The sequence below is a fragment of the Pygoscelis adeliae genome, unplaced genomic scaffold (assembly GCF_000699105.1).
Source record: "Pygoscelis adeliae isolate BGI_AS28 unplaced genomic scaffold, ASM69910v1 Scaffold383, whole genome shotgun sequence".
Classification (NCBI taxonomy): domain Eukaryota; kingdom Metazoa; phylum Chordata; class Aves; order Sphenisciformes; family Spheniscidae; genus Pygoscelis; species Pygoscelis adeliae.
In genome coordinates, this window is record NW_008824592.1 from 1,853,311 (window position 1) to 1,873,945 (window position 20,635).

The window sequence follows — 20,635 nt, forward strand, 5'->3', positions numbered from 1 at the left end:
TTTCTTTACTGAAAGAGTGGTTAAACCTTGGACCAGGCTGCCCAGGGAAGTGGTTGAGTCACCATCCCTGGAAGGATTTAAAAGACGTGTAGATGAGGCGCTTAGGGACATGGTTTAGTGGGCATGGTGTTGCTGTGTTGACGGTTGGACTCGATGATCTTGGAGGTCTCTTCCAACCTTAATTATTCAATGATGCTAATTACTATTTATAGGCATGCCTGGGTATATCTTTGTAAAGATACGTGGAAGTACAGATCACAAAAGCTTTCTTTTTTCAGTAGCTAAACAAATCCAGACAGCCTGGATCAATAAAGCAACAAAATGATAAAAAAACAGAAGAAAGTTAAAGATTATCATTAAAGACTGTGCACACCTTGCACATCCTTCTTATTTATCAAAGACCACAGGAAGGGATTTACCCTAATCCTGTAGTTCTATGTCACTTTCAATACAAGGATATGATTCCTTGGCACGTATGATATTTAAAAGGAAAAAAAATAAGTTGCTGTAATTTTCCCTTATTCTTTAGTACGATTTTAAAATGGATTGGATGAAAAATAGAAACTAAAAGCAATGACTGAACACATATCTCCCAAAAAACCTGATGCTTAACAGCTGTAAGGTTAAGCATCAGTTTGCTAAAGCGCCTTTAGGATATATAATTTTCAGAATTTAGTAATAACTGGAAGTTATCTCTCATTAAACTATTTCCATTCAGCTGATGGTACCAAGCCCTATGATATTACCAGCTTGACCAAGGCGGAGTAATGTAGTTGGTCTATATAAGATATTAGTAATTGAAAAACGTTCCATAAAATCTGCAGAACCCAGCTGTAGATCATGGCAGCATAGAAATAGCAACTGGAGGTAAGATTTGGCCTGAAAATTCTTTCTGTAATTAAGATCTAATAGAACACAAATGCCAAAATGACAATCTAAATCTGGCAAATAGAATACTGTTTTCTAATGCATAAAAGTTTTAATATCAAGATAATTTAGAGCAAAATTTAAGAAATGCAGGCATAAATTTTGCAGAACCATTTCGCATGGCAGGATTTGAGTAAGTCAAATAAAATCAGACTGCAAAATATTACTTTTCCTTATCAGGTCTTACCTGAACCTCTTTTAGTTCATCTTCAATTTTTCTTTTTCTTTCTTCTATTTCTGCAGCCTCTTCTGCTATCCGGTGTTTTATTTTTTCCATTTCTGTTTTTTGCTCACTAGCACTCTGTAAAAAAAAAAGAAATACCTTTAGTTTTCAAATTTATACAGATTTTATTCCTTTAGGTCTCATTTATTTTAGTCTTGATTATAATATAATTTGCACAATACCAATTACAATAAAAAAATCTGAGACTGTTTGATACTAGACAGGTTGATTCAAAAAAATATATAAGCATTTATGCTTTTTATATATATATATAAGCTTAAGCTTATATTTATTGAATTAAATTATATAGAATAAGCATCTTTTGCTTTTAATGTGTCTCCTTCCATTTCTTTACCACAGACAAGATCTGTACCTCTATTTTTGAGACTCATTATGACCTTTTTTCTCCTTGCCTCTGGTTTTCCATTCCTTACAAAGATGTCAATCCTCCTCTAAATGGGTAAGAGTGACAGCCTCTGTAATATTCTTACTACATTTGAAAGTAATATCTTCCTGCCATTGTCTTTGTAGCTGCTCACATTTCTATTTCTTTCATGACACCACTAAAACTCTCCTTTTCTATAATGTTCATAAAAGCAGCAGTTATGTTGGAACTACAGCCAATTAGCCTAAAAATACCAATACATTATTTACTTATAAATTTGCACCCATCTGTCTGTAAGGATACCTGTTTTATGTCCTCCACATATATTGTAAGCTGTTTGGGTTTACATCTTTTTTTTCCTGGATTTGTACTGTGCCTACCATACAGCAGACAGTAGCTATTAGCCATCTCCAGGAGTCCTAAGCACTTCAGTACAACCATAAATACCTAATATATAAAACTACAATAAAAAGGATCTTACATCTCCTGAAATTAACAAAAAAACCCAAACAAAAAAGCCAGGGACTACCAATACCAGTTACAAAACACATAACTGAGGATAAATGCATAAAATAAAAGACTAATATTCTAGGCTCAGTTCACCTAAAAGATACAAGACAAGAAAGTCCAGAGTTTGCATTTTTATGTATTTTCCAGTATATAACACATTATTATAACCAGCAATTGTCGAGCTCAGTTGAACTTGTAGCAGAAGGTATATAAGCAGATGTATATAAGCAGAGAAAACCTTGAGATTAATAATAAACTTTCTGAGCACTTAACCCAAGCTATAGACCAGCATGTCATTGAAGATTACATTCAAATCCATAAAACATTAACTACATAAAACTAGCTTAGACATTTCATGCAAATGTACATGTACTGAACGATAGCTCTGAATAAGAAAACCTTAAAATTCAGTTGTAGGTCAAAAGCCTTGCTCTGAAAGAAGATTAAAAGAGTCTGTATGTATTAAAGCCCTCTCTCTTACATAAACTAGAACATTTGAAGTGACGTTAAAATGTTATAGGGCACCTATAATTTATGCTGATCTAAATAATCAGAATTCTACTGTAATTTTTCTGATGTCAGTGGGCCCATCATGTTTCATTGCTTTTGGTCTATTCTTTGATTTTGTCCTACAATGTAATATGTGCTACCCACACAGCCTGTAACTCTACTGGACAACAGCAGACAGATTAAAAAACAGAAATCAGAGAAAATGGCATAATAAATTATTTGAGGCCAGCAGCAAACACACCAAGCCAATCATCATTATTCAAATTCATGTATAGTAGGCAGATAGAGGCTAAAAGTATTAAAAACTGCCAACAGAAGTAGACTTAAAAAAATGGGAAGTAATGCACCTTTAAAGCACTGTGAACCAAATGGTTTGAAAGAGCAGGCATCTACTTTACCGCATACAGAGAATGTCTTTGTCATTGAGCTTCTTTATTTAAGTTTGCTTCAGACCGATCAGATTAAACCAGTGACAAAACAAACAGTGCAGTGACAGCAGATTCATTATGGCTTATCCTACATTTATGATTTCTGGAAGTATCAATGTAGAGATCTATTTTCTGCACAATTATTTTACTTAACTGAGAAAACACTACTAAAGAAAATTACCTCCCCCAAAAAACAGAAGGTCTACCTTTGAGCAGAAGAATAAAAATTCAAGGAGTGATGAACCCAGAGGTATTTCTTTCTTTATTTATTTAGGTATTTATTAATATTTAACCTTCCTTGAAGTTAAGTTCAGAGGACTGGACCTCATGAAATACATACTTTCTAATAGTCCACAAATTTAATTCCTGGTGTTTGTTACTTAAAATAGTGCTACGTGTCAGTATTTTGTTGGAAGTTCCTATCTGTAATAAACATTAAAATGGATCAGTTTGGATTTATTAAGTTCTAGGAAAACTTTCAGACTAAACTACAGCAGTAAATACTATTCAGGTGCAAAGCTTGCACTGATCTCTTCCTACTCAATCAGTTCAAATATGATTTAAATTATATAATCCTCTGTCCTGCTGCAAGTTTATTCAAGCCTCAGGGCTCGTGCATTCCCTTGGGCAAATTCTTGTAAAAGCATCACATTTTGTAATTGTTGAAAAGAATACAAAGCACAGGCAGTTATGGAGACCAAAAATAGAAAAACATCTCTTTTTTTTTCACTTTTGATGTGCTTGTATACAACACCTGCATAGACACTGTAATTTCTTGAAGGGCAGCATCAGCCTCATCCTGCTTCATTTTGAGTAAAATACTTTGTTCTCCAGCTTTTCTGTTCAGTTCATCTACCAGGGCTTTAGCTTCATTCAGTTTTGAAACACCTGCCTATAAAAAGTTTATAAGAAGCAGTTATTTAGCAATGAATTTGAAACACATTTAAATGAAGGTTGGTTACAAATAGTATGCACAAACTAAGAGTGATGTAGACTAATATTCTTAATTTTTTAATTTATGTTCCACATTTTCTCAGTATTATTTATATTTTCATAGTATTATTTAACCCAAAAATGAGATTTGACACTTCCAGATGTGTCACTGTAAGATCTATTACTACATCAAAAAGCTGAAAACGAAATTCTCAAAATAACAAACTTTTAGTGGAACAGCAGCTAGTACATATTTTTTTTCTCATTAATTCAGTAGCATTTCAGCTAACTGATATTGACTCCATATAATTATATCTCCTCCAAAAGCAAATCTACAAAAATTAAACAAATTGAAACAAACTAGATTACCCTATTTCTACATATTTGTACTTTCTCTAAAGAACATAGATGTACATAAAAGAAAGCCTCAATTATGCTTAACTATTTTATTTACTCACACTTTCTAAATTATTTATTCCATGATAATCAGATAATAGAATTATTTCAAGATATATTTGAAAAAAAAATATTACCTGGAAGATGTTTTGATTTAGGATACACATCTCTAACTTTCAGGTAAATGAGTACTTTTATTTAACCAGAGCATTTAACAAGTAAATAAGTGTTTGTCACAAACAAACCACAGCTACTTTCTAAATAAATAAAAAAGCAATTTCTATCATTACAAACGTAAATCTTCTTAAATTGCTTACTACAGTGATGGAAAAACATTGGCAGGCAGAATAAAAACAGTGTAGAATACAAGGCAAGGAAGTAATTTGATTTTGACAGATGCTTTAAGAAGAAATAGAGCTTTGCAAGTGTGGTTTCAGAATAGCAGCAAGGGTCACTGGGAAAAGGAGCTGAAAGGGAAGGGAAAAGGGTAAAGACAAAAGTTACGTGTCCTAAAGGATCATACAGGTCTTTCCAGAAGTATACTGGTGGAGGGGGGAGAGAAGGAAATATGACTGGAAAGATAACAAATGGGTTTCAAAAATAAGCATGTTATGCATACAGAACAGGAGTAAAGCGACACTTATGAGATGAACTGCATTTGGTCTAGAACTGTGTAAAGGTCTGATGTGTGGAAAAGCAATTTGACATCAATTCCAAAACACAAAATGAGAGAAAATCACAACAAAGGGAACCTTGGCCAAAGCTACACAAGAGCACCATGAGGTTAAAGGTAACAGCTTGTTGAACTAGAAGGATGCAAGAATCACACAAAGCAGGAAGTTGCTGTAGAGATATAAAGAAAGGGATGGAATATGGAGCTACATGGGGAAAATTTATACAGGCAGAGGCAGGACTTAAACTGATGGAAAGATGATGGGTTGTTTGCAACACAATTCCAATACATATGGGTGAAAAAATTTAAAGTGCTTTCAAGTACTTTTTACTCTTCCAGGAAAACATATCCAGTCTGATACATTCTTGAGGAAAAATATTAACGAAAACAAGAAACCACTCTTCATTCTTTGAGGCATTTGAACAGAGATGTGCATTAAGACTCATACTATTCCTCTCCTGAAACCACAGCATGAGCATATGCCAATAGAGGACGCACCACACAACCATGTTAGCAGCTACAGCCCATTAATACACAAGGCATTTCCAAATGTGAGAGTATTTTGAAAAGCCATATGTTAAACATGTTTTAAATACATACCTGCAAGTGGTTCTGCCTTTTTATCAGCTCTCTTCTTTTACTGTTATTGATGGTACTGTATATATGAAGGAATGTCATATACCTGCTAGGCGTTGCTCCATACATTTTACAGGATTCATGGATTGCCAGAAATGAATTCAGAAAATCAGAATCACCTGTACAACATAATTTGTTACACAGTTAATAATATACTTATTCTTATCTCACATTAAAATAACTAAGGAAGAGCAACAGAATATAGTATTTGAGATGTGAATTAAGGACATTCAAAATATCACAAAGCATATACTTTTTTCAAAGTACTCTCAGGGAAACAACATGTAATTACATTTGAAATACATATTCCTCAGAAAGAAATATACTGAAGTTATTTCAAAGCTGTAAAATATTTCACTGATGTTTGGAAAAGCTGGCAAAATTAATTGCAGATTAGTGAGGGCTAATCATTGTCCTGGTTTCGGCAGGGATAGAGTTAATTTCCTTTCTAGCAGCTGGTACAGTGCTGTGTTTTGGATTTAGTACAAGAATAATGTTGATAACACACCGATGTTTTAGTTGTTGCTAAGAAGTGCTTACGCTAGTCAAGGACTTTTCAGCTTCTCATGCCCTGCCAGCGAGAAGCTGGGAGGGGGCACAGCCAGGACAGCTGACCCAAACTGGCCAAGGGGATATTCCATACCATATGACGTCATGCTCAGTATAGAAACTGGGGGTAGTTAGCCAGGGAAGGGGTGACCGCTGCTCAGGGACTGGCTGGGCATCGGTCAGCAGGTGGTGAGCAACTGCATTGTACATCACTTGCTTTGTATATTCTTTTATCGTTATTTTCCCTTCCTTTTCTGTCCTATTAAACTGTCTTTATCTCAACCCATGAATTTTACTTTTTTTTTTTCCGATTCTCTCCCCCATTCCACTGGGGCGAGGGGCAGTGAGCGAACCGCTGTGTGGCGTTTAGCTGCCTGCCGGGTTAAACCACAATCATAAAAGAAACTTTATTTCCACAGAAACTGAATTTGAAAATACATGGAATTTTTTAGAAAGGAAGCCCAAGTGTTTTTGTCTTCTCCCTTGTCTTCTCCCTCTGATGACAGGCAGACTAAAAGGTTTTTCTGAAGATTCCAGGTCCTTCGGTTTGTTGAATAGAGTTTCTCAAAAGAAGCCCAAAGATACTGTAAAATAAATTGTATTATCCTACAAAAGAAAAAATTGCTAAAACATATCTACATATAAATGAATGCCTTTAATAAGTACTAAGGCATAGATTAACTACCATGATCTTGGATAAAGATGGATGGTAGCATGAACAATAAATCCTAAGTTTGGCCATCATTCTGATGGGCTGGAATGCCTATTAAAAAGCAATACAACACAAGAAATCAACCCCAAGTGAACCACTTACCACTTTATACTCTGTTGGCTCCATAACTTCTAAGTGTTACTTAGACTAATGCTTTATAAAAAGTGACTAAAATTAGTATTATGCAAATGAGTCCTGGCACTGGTCTCCTAGATTATGTTTGACACCCTATTTTTAAAATGGTTACATTTGAAGTTTTATTATAAAAACAAATTATTCTGAAAAAGGGGCATTACAAGAAATTAAAGTTATTTGAGATAAAGAATTATTAAAGTAAAATGAACTGGTCTAGGACAAGAATAATGAAAACATATGAACTGGAAAGTAGAGAAACTCTCAAAACATCAAATTTTGAGGTTGTGAAATAGCATCCACATAGAAGGAAGACACAGAACAAAACAAAACAAGATGCAGCTTAATCAGTTTATAAAATTGAATATACGCAGTGATTGCTTGTGACAGAAGAGACTGGGTTTGACGAGCCAGGATATTTGTTCCAAACGAATGTTCCCTTCCGCAAAATGCCCGCCATGTGAACAATACTGAAGTCTATGAATATGCTGGCAAAAACATACTCAAAGTACCTATGCTATTATCTATGCCCAACATAGGACTGAGTAAGTGTTTAATAATAAGTAATAATAAATAATGGGTCCACCTAAATATTACCTGAATGTTTTTTCTTAAGTTCCTTAAGTGCTTTTCCAGTCTTTTCTTGTTCATCTGAATCACACAGAAGCATTTCAGGTATCTAAAAAAATGAACATGAACTTTTGTACGAAAATTATGAACAACGAAAATTTGATTTAAAATAAAAAAACCAAACCTTTAATCTAGTTTTTCATTTGAAAAGACTGACTATGATAGCTTTATTCAGAATAAGGTATTTACAGAATATTTATAGCATTAAAAAGATCAATTCTGCCTTTTCCTGTAACTGATAACTTCCTGTTGTCTCAAGCAGAGGAGTTTTTGCTGGCTGTAAAAAAAGAGCAACTAATTCTCAGAGGACTCTTACAATAAGACAAATGTCAAAGATGTAAAAAGATATATAACTCAAGGAAATCAGACAGTCTTAAGTACAATTGTAAAAATAAACAAAGTATATTCAAAGGTTCTGGCATACAACTAACTTATAAGACTCTACTTAAAAACCAAAAATCCCTACTGAAGTGAAAGTGAAAGTACTCTGAAAAACATTTTTTAACTGTGGACAGAGCTTGTCCAAACATTTTTGCCAAAAAGAACTTTCAGTACAACCTGCCATTGAAACTGAGGCACAACGGCAGGTGGAGGAGCCCCAGTACCCCAGGCAGAAATGGCACTCTGTGCCAGCTGCTCCCGTGGCTCTCCCAGGGAGCGACCAACTCTGTGGTACAGGTGTGAAACCCATCGTGATGAGTCAATGGAAGAGGCCAGATTACCTTACAGACTAGACTGAGGGTGTTACTGCATAGGAGGCTTGGGACACATTACAGAATGCAGTGGAAGAGCATTTCAGATTGCACAGCTATGGGTTGGTGAGACACCCACAGGAGTTGTCTGCCAGAGGGACTAGAAGGTCTAGGCCAACTGCCTGAGAGACTGTGGAGTCTGGGAGTCAAATGAGACCCAGCTGCATGTGTCTGTGTGTGTGTGTGTGTGTGTACATGTATGCATATCTGCCTGCGCAGGATGCAATGGGGAGATCCTAGATCCAAGGCCAGCTACTGGATGGACTGGATGTCTAAGCCCAGTTACTGGAAGGATCCGGTGTGTGTGTGTGCACGTGCGTGCGTGCGCGCGTGCGTGCATGCACAGTGAGGCAGTCTGTACCAGCAGCTGGAGTGGGGCTGCAGCCTCAGGGGCTTGTACATCCAAATGCCAGCAACTGGGGAGACCGGGAGATCCAGAGGCAACTACTGGAGGGGTTGTGTGTCTATGCCCAGCTAGTAGGGAGATCCACATTCTGCGTAAATATATATTTCCCACTAATGGACCTTCATTGCGATCACTCAGAGAGGGGAACAGGATGATGCCAATGGTGCTGTTTGTGTTGTTCTGTATGGCCAATCACATGTATATATGTGCTGTATATGTGTGTTTGTGTGTGTGCCTACTGGGACTACATGCTCAGCTTCACCACTGGCTCAAGTTGGGGCCGTGAAGCTGCGGTAGCCTTGCCCCTATCAGGGTACTGGACTTGGCAATCTCTTAACATATAGAAGTAATATGTATCTTCCTCAAACTTACACTGTGAATATCCTGAAATAAACAGAGTTTGATCCTAAGAAGAACACGTTGACTCCGTTCCATCAAGCAAAACACTTAAGAAAGATTCAAGAGTAACATAAGGCTTACAGTGCAATCTTAGATCACATAGCAAACTTATTTTTACACTAGCTTTCACGCATACCAGTAACAGCAGATATCATCAGCATAGCTGACACTAACATTTTGTTTGCAGCCTAGTCGTATTTTGTTCTTAAATGCTGTGTTTGATCAGTCATAGTGGTCAGCATTTTGTTCAAGTCAGCCCACAGAGAGAACAAAACATAATGTCACTGGTAAAATAACAATGCTAATATTACTTAACCGTTCTGCAGAATCTTCTGTCTTTGTAGGACTGCACAAATGGATTACATAAGCACAGTGAAAATTATTCCTTCACAACTTTAAATATTTTGATCTTATTCACCAAAGCTTAGTTATTTTTGAAGATACTCGTTTAAACAAGTCACAGTTTTCAATTAATGCAATTTACCTTTTTCATACTGCTTTCTGACCAGGTTTCCATCCACAAAACCTGACATTTCTTGTACAGTGCTGGATTACTTTCACAGTTTATTGTGAAATTTAAATTGGTAGAATCCATGATCAAGACAACATGCAGATTTTGTTGGATCCCTAAGAAAATGCAACATATTAAATATTTAGTAGATAACTATCTGACTACATGATGGTAGATTTATTGCAAATAGAATTAATTCACTGTCCTTCAAATACTTATCACAATGTAATTTCTGAAAAAAGATACCATTACATCACATCACACTAGGGCAGGAATGTTTATAAACAGAACTTAAAAAATAAATTTAATATCATGGATTCTCATTATGTATATTACAGTGTATTTTTTTAATTTAGAAGAGGTGACAGTATTTAAATGGTTACCACTAGTTCTCATTCCAATCAATATAGACCAATAGAACCAATTAGAAGCAGTTCCAGGGCCCTTGAGTATGACTGCCAATATCTGTATTCTTTCAGTCACATTCTTCTATTTATTTGTAAACTATTTAATCTTCTTGTTGGTCTAAGGAAGAAACACAAATAATTAAGAAACCTATCTGTAAAGAAAGGTAAGAAACCTTGCTTATGACTATTCAGAATCCAAAATGTTTCACAGGTATAATTGCCAAATAGAAGAAAACTCTGTTACTAGATATATAAGCTAAACAAATCAGAAAATGATGGGGACAAAAGCTTTCCTCCTTCTAACTACTTTCAACAGCAGATTTCATAACAGCTTTGTAGAACATTCATGGATACAAAATTTCAGATAGAAGAATGAATTTTAAGCTGAGGGTTCTGTGCCCTCAAATATCACAATGTAATCATTATTCCTGCCTGGTTTTTAATAACTAACTGAAAGTTAAAAAAGCACACAAAACAAGGACCATGTTAGAAATTATTTGTCCATTATTACACCACTTTTGTAACCTTGTAATAAATTATAACTTATAATTCTGTTCACATACGGTATGTGAAATAGTTGAAAATTGGTCCTGTAAATCCGTCTTGTGAAGCTTGATTCTTCAGAGGAGATAGCAGTGGTTCTAATTCTTCTATTTTATATAGCCCAGGAACTTCTCCTATTTGAAGAATGAATTTAAAATGTCAGATCAAATACACTATAATTCTTCAAATTCCTTTGAAGGATTCCCTTGAATTCTCTGTATAGAGAATTTGAGTATGGTAGTATTCACCTCCATACTTTCATGAGTATCATTCCATGTACTTCATCATTCTTTTCATGATATCATGAAAACAACAAACCAAATTATAGTGAATCCATTTAACTTAAACAGCCTACTTTGTTTATATTACTGAAATATATTTCAAAAACTCCTTAAAATCTACCCAAAAGACAGTGATCCAATACTGCACAAATCATACCAGACTTTGTCATACACCAGAAAACAGAAAAATGAAAGAGACTAGTTATCTAGGTCCTCAGACATAGAGGTTTAATACTGGATGACGAGAATCTGATACTGTAAGGAGACTTGGATTTGCACCTGAGAGACAGGAAAACCCGGTGCTCTTATCAATCAGCTCTTAAACTACTGTAGTTCCAAAAAACATTTAGTAAGTTAGGCTCAGTCCTTCAATGATCTCTCTGATCGAGGAACAAAGCTAGATAACAAAATAAAGTCACTTTTGTTACTTGTTATTATTATTTATCATCTCATTACCTTCAGAAAAGCGGGCTTTGCTGGTGTTCATTTAGGTAAAGTACTCAGTCTATACAATCTAGTAAAACATTGGGACACCTCTCAATTTTGAATTTTATTAGAAAAGGGAAGCTGTAGAGTATAATACATAATTATTTTGTTGTTACACTATTATAAAGAACTCCTTTGAAATAAGTTACTTAACTTGTAACTTTGAGGAATTGAAAGCACCCATACTGTAGGGTACGTTAAAAGATAGCTAGGTGAACTTCAAGTCAGTTTCTCATGTACAAGCACTCTAGCCAAAACAGTGTAGAAAGCTAACTAACACTTCTGGTATGGACATGAAGTTAGAAAACGTCATCTAATTCTGCCTCATTGAGCTAACTCTGTGTGGTAAAAGTAGTACCATAATCTTTTCGGTCTTGTCTCACCTGAAGACAGTAAACTGTTGATCATCTCAAGGAATGTGGAATGAACAAACTGATAGTCTTCGAGCAGCAATACCACCTGCTGTGCTTCAATGCCCGCAAGCTCCATCACCTAGAAGCAGGGAAGGCATTTAAATCTCAGTATATGGAATATATGTATCATTCATAAGAGAATTATAATTTTTCCTTGATTATATATTACATACATATTTTCTCCACAGCATCTAAACTGTTATATTTTTACAAAAGATTACTAGGTGATTCAGTTATATGAGATACCAAATATAAAGAACATTCTACCTGGATGTACAGCTTGGTAATGAAATAATTAAAACAGATTCTTTCATAGAGTATATTTATGTTCCAGATGTGATTCAATTTAGAGTTGTATCTCTCTTTTGTGTGGGCTTAGCTCTAGAATTTTCTTCAGCATTGCTGAAGGTACGGGGAAACTCCTGATTCAAGGTTTGCATTTGTTTTTAAAGAATATGTACACTTTCATCAATCACTAAAATTCTACTTGATTCAGCTACTATCCTATTAACTGGCAGGCCACAGTAGAGACAGAATAGGAAAATATATACAAATATGAAAATATATACATGTTAAAAACCTTTCCAAAATTCACACAAACTTAGAATTTATGAAGTCCACAACACTCATAAAAACAGCTCTGGTATTCAAAAAAGTAGAGTTTCAGGTGATTCCTATAAAGAACAGTATGCACGTCTAAACACTGAAAACTTCTAAAAAGCTACTTGTTTCCTTTAGACTGTTGACATTTTGCTTTTCTTAAAATATCTCTTCACACAACACTTTTGTGTCCTTCAAAATTCCTGTTGTGTTTTTTTTTTCAATACACACCTACAACACTACAAAATGGAAGACACTGTGACTTACATATTTAAGATCATTTTTGAACTGCTTCAGCTCATAGCCTCTGGAAATTTTGGGAGTAATCAGAACAGCTCCATGCATATGACTAACTAAAGAGGTAACTGTTCGACGACCTACACCACTCCGTCCTGCCAGAAGAAGTGATCCTCCAGGAAAACTTAGCACTCTGTCCACTTTAGACATATAACTGAGGACTTCTTGGAACAGTAAAATCTCTAACTCTTTTTTGTCTCGCCCATAATGAATAATACCCTATTAAAAAAGAAAAAAAAGAAATGCGTTCACTAATAATAAATAAAAGCAGTAAGATATGAAAGCATCCAACATTTAAAATTTTAGAAAAGAAGGGCTTGAAAGCTTAAGAGACCACATTGAGATTCATTACAAATAAATTATTCATGCGACAGAATTTAGATACCTCGCATACCCTTTACCAGTAATGAACAGATCATGTTACCCCCAGCACCAGGATAACCTAGAAGTCTTTGATATATTGAAATAGAAATCTACCACTGAATTAATTGAAATTAAATACTGGACCAGAACAAAGTCTGAGCTGTGTCTCTGACTACAGAGTAATTAATATTGGCATAACTTAGAAGAGTGTTTTAGGCAGCTAATTGCTGCATAATTGCAGATTGTGGAATTTCCTAGTGAAACACATATAATAACAGACCCTAAGATTAAATTCAGGCCTTGTTATACTTAATAAAGCCTCATCTTTGAAGCCCAATGTAATTGTGTAGTTGGAAAAAACCCCAAACTCTCTGATTACTGAGGTTATCGAACTTCATCATTTCCCATATAGTCTATTGGTCACAAGTTGGCAATTAAGGAGAGGGAGTAGTTTCCTATCTACAAGAGCAGTCCATCAAACACTACTAATAAGGGGAGGTGATCTCAAAGCTCTTATCCTGAAAATCAGTCAGCCTAGCAGAGTTAACATGTTTGCATTTCTTCATCAAGCTCATTTTTTGTACTTTACTGTTTAAAAGCATGCCAAATCTCCAAACAAACCATTTCCATTTCTTCAAACAAAAATTACATTAGAAAATTACAAATTCAGAAAGTAAACATTTAATAACACAGTTTGGTACTCAAAGAATACACAAACATATATGCTCATCAATGTTTCCCAAAATGTTGTTCATCAAACTGTTGTAAATCAACAGCAAATGTGACTGATGTCCTTTTGTTAAAATAACCTTGCTACATGATACTTCCGACTGCCTGCCACATAGCATCACGAACCTTCCCTCACTTGACCAAATGCAAAAGATGATTCCTCGAACAAGCAGCAGACCCCACCCTAAACCTGGTGCTCGCATGTTACTTCCTGTAAAAAACGTCTAGAATAATTGCTGTGAATCCTTGCTGTGTATATTCTTTAATCTTGTCTCACTTTTTGAATAATATCTTTCAGGTCTGTTGAGTTTAGTCTGCCAAGTGGCCTCCCATGTGGTGGTAGTGCCTGTCCTGGTGTAATGAATGCCTCTTGACAAGATCCCCAAGTTACATAGAAGACATCTGTGAAAATAAAAAGAAACATTTGAAAGTTTAGGTGCTCAGCTCATATGCTATCTGACTTGATCAGACTGATTTGATTAGGCAGTTCCTAAAAAAATATTTCAAGCTTGTGTAGTACGCCTCAAATGGTTTACCTGCCATATTGTCCAGAACATCTGAGCCCCAATCACCTTGAAACACTTTCATCAAAACATTATCAAATACATGGAGTTCTTTCATGCCAACAATTTTGTCACGGAACAAACGACATGCTTCGTAAGCAACAATTTCCAATACATAGTCTACAGTTTGTATCGATGATCCTACAAAATTTAAGGAGAGATTAAACTTTATATTTATAATAAATTTTACATTTCTCAAATTTTCCATTTCAAAATATGACATTGAAAATGAGTAAGTGAAATTACATACCAGCAGGAGAGCATCAGTAAGGAAGAAATAAGAGAAAAAAGTAAACATTATGAAGTGCTTTTTAATAGTATCTTTATGGATCATTACAAGATGAAATGAAACATATTCTATTAAAACAAGTTCTCCAGTTTAGTGCCAGCATTCTAATAAAAATGAGTAAGGTGTAGCACACAAAGTAAAAATTAAAAGGCAAAATTCCAGGCAATGAAAATAAAAAAAGCCAGGAGACTGTTCTAAAGGGGAAGAGAAAGGCTAATAATAAATACTAAAATAACAATAAATACCCCAAACAGTCTGTATTATAAAATGCCACTAAAGAATACAAAGCTTCAATATTCTTCACAAAAGTAAGAAGGAAGGTAGGATGAGTAAATGACATGCCATATTGCTCATCACTGAAAAAGTGTATGCATATGTCACCTTCAGATACAACAATGGAGTCCTTAACAGGCTGAGATCACCCATTCTTGACTGTCGGTGTAGTTTTTCTGACCTCATTCAAGCTACATTTATACCACCTGATGATCCCAGAAAATAAATGGAATACGAGCATAACATTCTTACCACTTTTATACTCTTTAAGCAGCCCTCTGTGTAACCCTTTAATGTAAGAGCTAAACCACAATAAGGAGTAATTGCTCATGAGCTGGTCATAATAGCAATTTCAAAGACAAAAATGATAGTAGGAAGAACCCTATGCTGTCTGGAAAAGCACACGAAATACCTTTCCAAATTTCAACATTTCCAAAGTTAAAGAAGAACTTTGAGACTAGACTGTAATTATCAAGCATTCCCAAATTGTGAGAATATTTAGGATCTTGTATAGGCATCTGTAAACTTTTATACAGATGAGATAGTTTTCTAGATGTTTCTATATGTTTAAGGATGGTTATAATCTTCTTTTGTTAAGTAGGTCATAGATGATGTGTATCAGTTGTAATTCCACAGTAACCTCACCAGGTTTATACAACCAGGTATAAAAAGAGAAGCATGAGAGGCAAGCCTCTGGGAATCCAGAAGACAAGACATATGCTCAAAAAAAAAAACCCCAACCCAAAACCCTCCAAAAAAACAGAAAAAAATGGTGGGGAGTAGGGGGTACACTTCAAGTTCCCATAGTAGAGCATGCAATCCCAACCTACTAACTTCCCTTAATCTATAAGTAGCTCCCACACATATTTTAAAACATCAATGAGTGTTTTAAACTTGTTTACTATATGTTATGGAATGAACCATTAGGCATTTTTTTCCCTTCTGCTGAGTTACAGACAGTTCGCGGTTTAAGAAGAGTACCATAAGTGAATTAGTTGCATGTTAAGTCAACAGTAAGACTGACATAAATAATAATTTAGGCCATTTTAGAACTGCTTTATAAATGAAAAACTAATAAGGGACTTACCACCTGCTAAATCGTATCTGAATAGACCAAGAACCCACTGAGTAAGAATACATGGTGTAAAAAGGTAATGACTGTGATCATCAACTGTGAATTTCGCTCGTACCTAAAAACAGAAAGCGGGGGGCGAGTGATGTTTTAAAATGTAAAGCACTTGGAAGTGTAGCTTTAGATTTTTCTAAAACACCAGATAGATTAGTTTTCTACTAGGACTATATATTTAGATATTTTATTAATGCACTCTTTAGGGTTTTTTTGAAAGTGAAGAGATGAATTTAAAATCTTGTTTTCTGAGCACAAACAATTTTTCTCATAATTAGAACCATTCTTCTGTACCATTCATGATGCAAACAACAACTGCATATGTCACCTAGGACTGTTAGTGCACTGTTATTAGACAACACACAATTTTTTAAAGCAATATCAAATATAAAATGCAAAGGAAATATGAAAGTGTAATAAAAAAACTACCTAAATGAGTAACACTTAGTCACTACAAAAGACTTACAGAAATCCTAACTCTTCCTCCAAAGAGGATATTTGAATTTACAAGTCTATCTTTAATTCAAATAATAACTGCCTTTATCATTTATTTGGTCCTTGTGTGATGAAATTTAAACTTAGATTTCTTAGAATACATTGATAATATCATACGAAACTCCCGCTAACTGGTGCATGCTAGCTAGTGACTATACCTGCATTCCAGGTCGGAATGCACAAAGATAGGTTTTGTATCATGGTTCTGTCTAGATGGGGACATGCATACATTCTTGGAACATACAGTAAGCACTTACATCCCCACAGTATCTACCCCAGTAAGGCTATGTACATGATTAAGTAAAGCAAGTACTTAAGTGTTTTGCTAGGTAGAGGTCCAAACAATTTTAAGTGGGAGGATAAAAAGAACTTGGGTGTCTAAGCACCTATTTTCAACTGTATAAAATTTAATAGACTATTTTAATAGTCCTTGATGTGTATAAGGGACTCCACCCTCATATCTCTTTTCTGTATTCATAACAGCATCCATAACATCTGAGCACATAAGAATCTTTAGAGTACACTGTATCCTCATCCAGTAAGTAGGAAAACACTACTATCCACCTTTTATAAATCAGGAACTGAAGTATAGATGGGTTAAGATGCTTGCCAAAATCATACAATAAATCTGTAGGAAAGCAAGAGCACTTACCACTTACTCAGTTTCCCTCTAATACCTAGGATTCTCTGCAAATAAGTAGCTTTAAAATTTATATCAACATTATGAAAAAGATATAAACTTAGATTTTAATACTGATAAACCTTTTTATTCTCTTGTTAATTTCAAAAGCTAATTATTTTTTTTTAAATTGTGAATTTTCCATCTCCTTGAAAAAAGAAATTAAATTTCCATACCTGTTCATATACTTGAACCATAGATCCTGCTAACTGATGTATTTTTGGTAAAGAACCCCAAACAGGGTGATTCTTTAGGTTTTTCTGTAGTACAGGTTCCAAGTAGGCACTATAAATAGTTTGCAGTTGGTCTCTTTCTGGATAGCTACAAAGGAAAAATAAAGTAATCATTATGGACTATCGTTAATTTTAAAAAAAAAATTAATAATGATTTAAAGTTATATACACAATTACTGAGAAATGTCAATGAATAGCATCTCCATCTAACAGCTAAGTAAAATTATTGGTTTTTTTGCAATAGGCCACCCTCAGAAATTTTCTAAATACATCTGTAAATCTGTTGAAACTTAAAAACAAACAAACTTACTTCTTTTCAATTTCTCTAATTTTGTAACCAAACAGCACCTTAATGTAAAGCTGCAGAAAGCAGTTTACTGAAAACAAAATCATCCAACAGGAAACATATTTCAAACACTTCACTATCAACAGATAGCTACAGATTGCTCCTTAGCTGGTTTCTAGTGCCAAGAGGCACCAAACAGCACCAAATCTGAAGATCCCAAACAGTTAAAAAAGATGAAAGACTACAACAGCCACATCTTCATAAAGACTACATTCAGCAAGGGCCCTATAAACAGAGGCTGAATCTGAGTTCTTAGAGTCAAACAAATTTCCACATACTTACTCAATTGCACAGAGACGAACAATAGAAGTAAATCTGGAGGTAAGTTTATGTCTTCCTAATGTTCCTCCAGCAGACATGGAAGCCACAATTTGGATGTTTTCTAAACCAACCCATTCCAGATTTTCATCGTAAAATCCTTGATATGTAAGGATCTTTAATAATTAAATAAATATTGTATTAAAAGAAAGCCAACCAAAAAATTAAAAATAAAAATTGAGAAGTACACCATTATTACTGTTTTCTTAATTGCCAGAGGTATACTACTCCTCCCAGTTTGGTGTCAGCTGCAAACTTGAGGGTACACTCTGGCCCATTGTCCAGATCATTAATGACGATGTTAAACAGGTACTGGCCTCCAACTAGACTTCGTGCCACTGATCACCACCCTCTGGGCCTGGCCGTTCTGACAGTTTTCAACCCACCTCACTATCTGCTTATCTAGCCCATACATCAACAGCTTTTCTGTGAGGACCTTCTGGGAGACAGCGTCAACGGCCTTAGTGGAGTCCAGGTAGACTATATCATAAAATAGAATCATACAATCATAGAATCATTTAGGTTGGAAAAGACCTCTGAGATCATAGAGTTCAACCGTAAACCTAACACTGCCAAGTTCACCACTAAACCATGCTCCTAAGACATCTACATGTCTTTTAAATACCTCAAAAAGTGGTTGAAGACTCAACCACTTCCCTGGGCAGCCTGGTCCAATGCTTGACAACCCTTTCAGTGAAGAAATATTTCCTAATATCCAATCTAAACCTCCCCTGGCACAACTTGAGGCCATTTCCTTTTGTCCTATCGCTTGTTACTTGGGAGAAGAGACCGACACCCACCTCGCTACAACCTCCTTTCAGGTAGCTGTAGAGCGCGATAAGGTCCCCCCATTTCTCCAGGGTAAACAACCCCAGTTCCCTCAGCCACTCCTCATGAGACTTGTGCTCTAGACCCTTCACAGCTTTGGTGCCTTTCTTTGGACATGCTCTAACACCTCAATGTCTTTCCTGTAGTGAGGGACCCCAAACTGAACACAGTATTCGAGTACCACTGCCAAGTACAGGGGCACGATCACTTCCCTACTCCTGCTGGCCACGCTATTTCTGATACAGGCCAGGATGCCATTGGCGTTCTTGGCCACCTGGGCACACTGCCGGCTCATGTTCAGCCGGCTGTCAACCAGCACCCCCAGGTCCTTTTCCGCCAGGCAGCTTTCCAGCCACTCTTCCCCAGGCCTGTAGCGTTGCATGGGGTTGTTGTGACCCAAGTGCAGGACCCGGCACTTGGCCTTGTTGAATCTCATACAAAATATCCATATCCACTGCTCTGCCCTCATCTACCAGGTCTGTCATTTCATCATAGAAGTTTATCAAGTTGGTCAAACATGACTTGCCTTTGGTGAATCCATGCTGGCTAGTCCTGATTTTCTTGTCATTCATATGTCTACTGAGTTATAACTCATTGAGGCAAGCACTGTTTTTAGGTACTTATGCAAGTAAGCCAAATAAAAATGGTATCTTATTTCTGGCTGACACCTATATATTCTATCAAAGTACGAATAAAACTGATGTCAATACAGATGCAGGATGTTAACTCTGAAAATAATCAATATAACTATTTACTACATACACTAAACTATTTCCAGTATACTTAAGTCTCTTTATAAATAACAGAAATAAGTTTTCACCTGCTGTAGAAAAGCCACCAGAGTGCTTGTTCCCCATTTATCAGGTTTTGGTAGATTGATATCCTTCAAGTACAAAACAAGCCTTTCACAGTCCTTTGGTCTGTATACTCGCCCAGTGTTTGTACTGATTACAATGCAAGTTTGACTCAATTTTTGTAGGAGATGTTGAGAGGTAGTTTGTGCACTGCAGTGAATGGTAGCAATCTGAGTGGATCGGAGTTGAGAAAACGCATAGTGAAGCAGCATCCTAAAAAATCAAATGTATACATATATATATAAGCATAAGTAATACATAAATGCATTAAAATACTGTGTATCCAAAGATACTGTATAGGTTTTGAATTAAAATGCATATACTACATACTGTATTAATGTAATCGGTGATGCATGAGGTTTGCTGAATTAAACATTCTTGCCTTTATAATTGTAATATTTTCCATTCAAGAAATTCAATAAAAATGTAGTATACAGATACACAAAACCTATAGCTAGTCTAAATACCTTGTATGTATTGATCCAACCCATCTAAATTAGGAACCTAAGATAGGCAACAGGATGAGCTAAATTCAGTTGCCTGTACACAGGCACCTAGTGCCTCGAGATGAGACCGGATTCTTCATGTGCCTTTCAGCTGTTGCTCCATGACAGCACAGGTTTTCCAAAGGTCCTGTTTCATATCTAAAAGCCTCATTCAGATATCTTAGATGTACAGTGGCAGCCTGAACTTTCTCTGTAGATCTTCATAAGAATTTACCTGTTTGCCACTACAGGTTTGTTTCACTAGTAACCTAAATAAGTGATATTCTAGCAGAAAGTCATACAATAAAACCATTA

The 20,635-nt window shown here is 35.6% G+C and overlaps 1 protein-coding gene across 1 annotated transcript in view; it reads right to left on the reverse strand.

The window, feature by feature from the left end:
• Positions 1-20,635, reverse strand: part of DYNC2H1 (dynein, cytoplasmic 2, heavy chain 1) — a 191,267-nt gene that overhangs the window by 127,601 nt on the left and 43,031 nt on the right. The window contains 14 exon segments of the mRNA XM_009322273.1: positions 1,115-1,228; positions 3,738-3,875; positions 5,586-5,740; positions 7,612-7,693; positions 9,686-9,828; positions 10,683-10,796; positions 11,813-11,921; positions 12,710-12,958; positions 14,109-14,233; positions 14,368-14,535; positions 16,044-16,146; positions 17,433-17,577; positions 18,118-18,269; positions 19,802-20,048. Of these exon segments, the coding sequence (XP_009320548.1) occupies positions 1,115-1,228; positions 3,738-3,875; positions 5,586-5,740; positions 7,612-7,693; positions 9,686-9,828; positions 10,683-10,796; positions 11,813-11,921; positions 12,710-12,958; positions 14,109-14,233; positions 14,368-14,535; positions 16,044-16,146; positions 17,433-17,577; positions 18,118-18,269; positions 19,802-20,048 (2,044 nt within the window).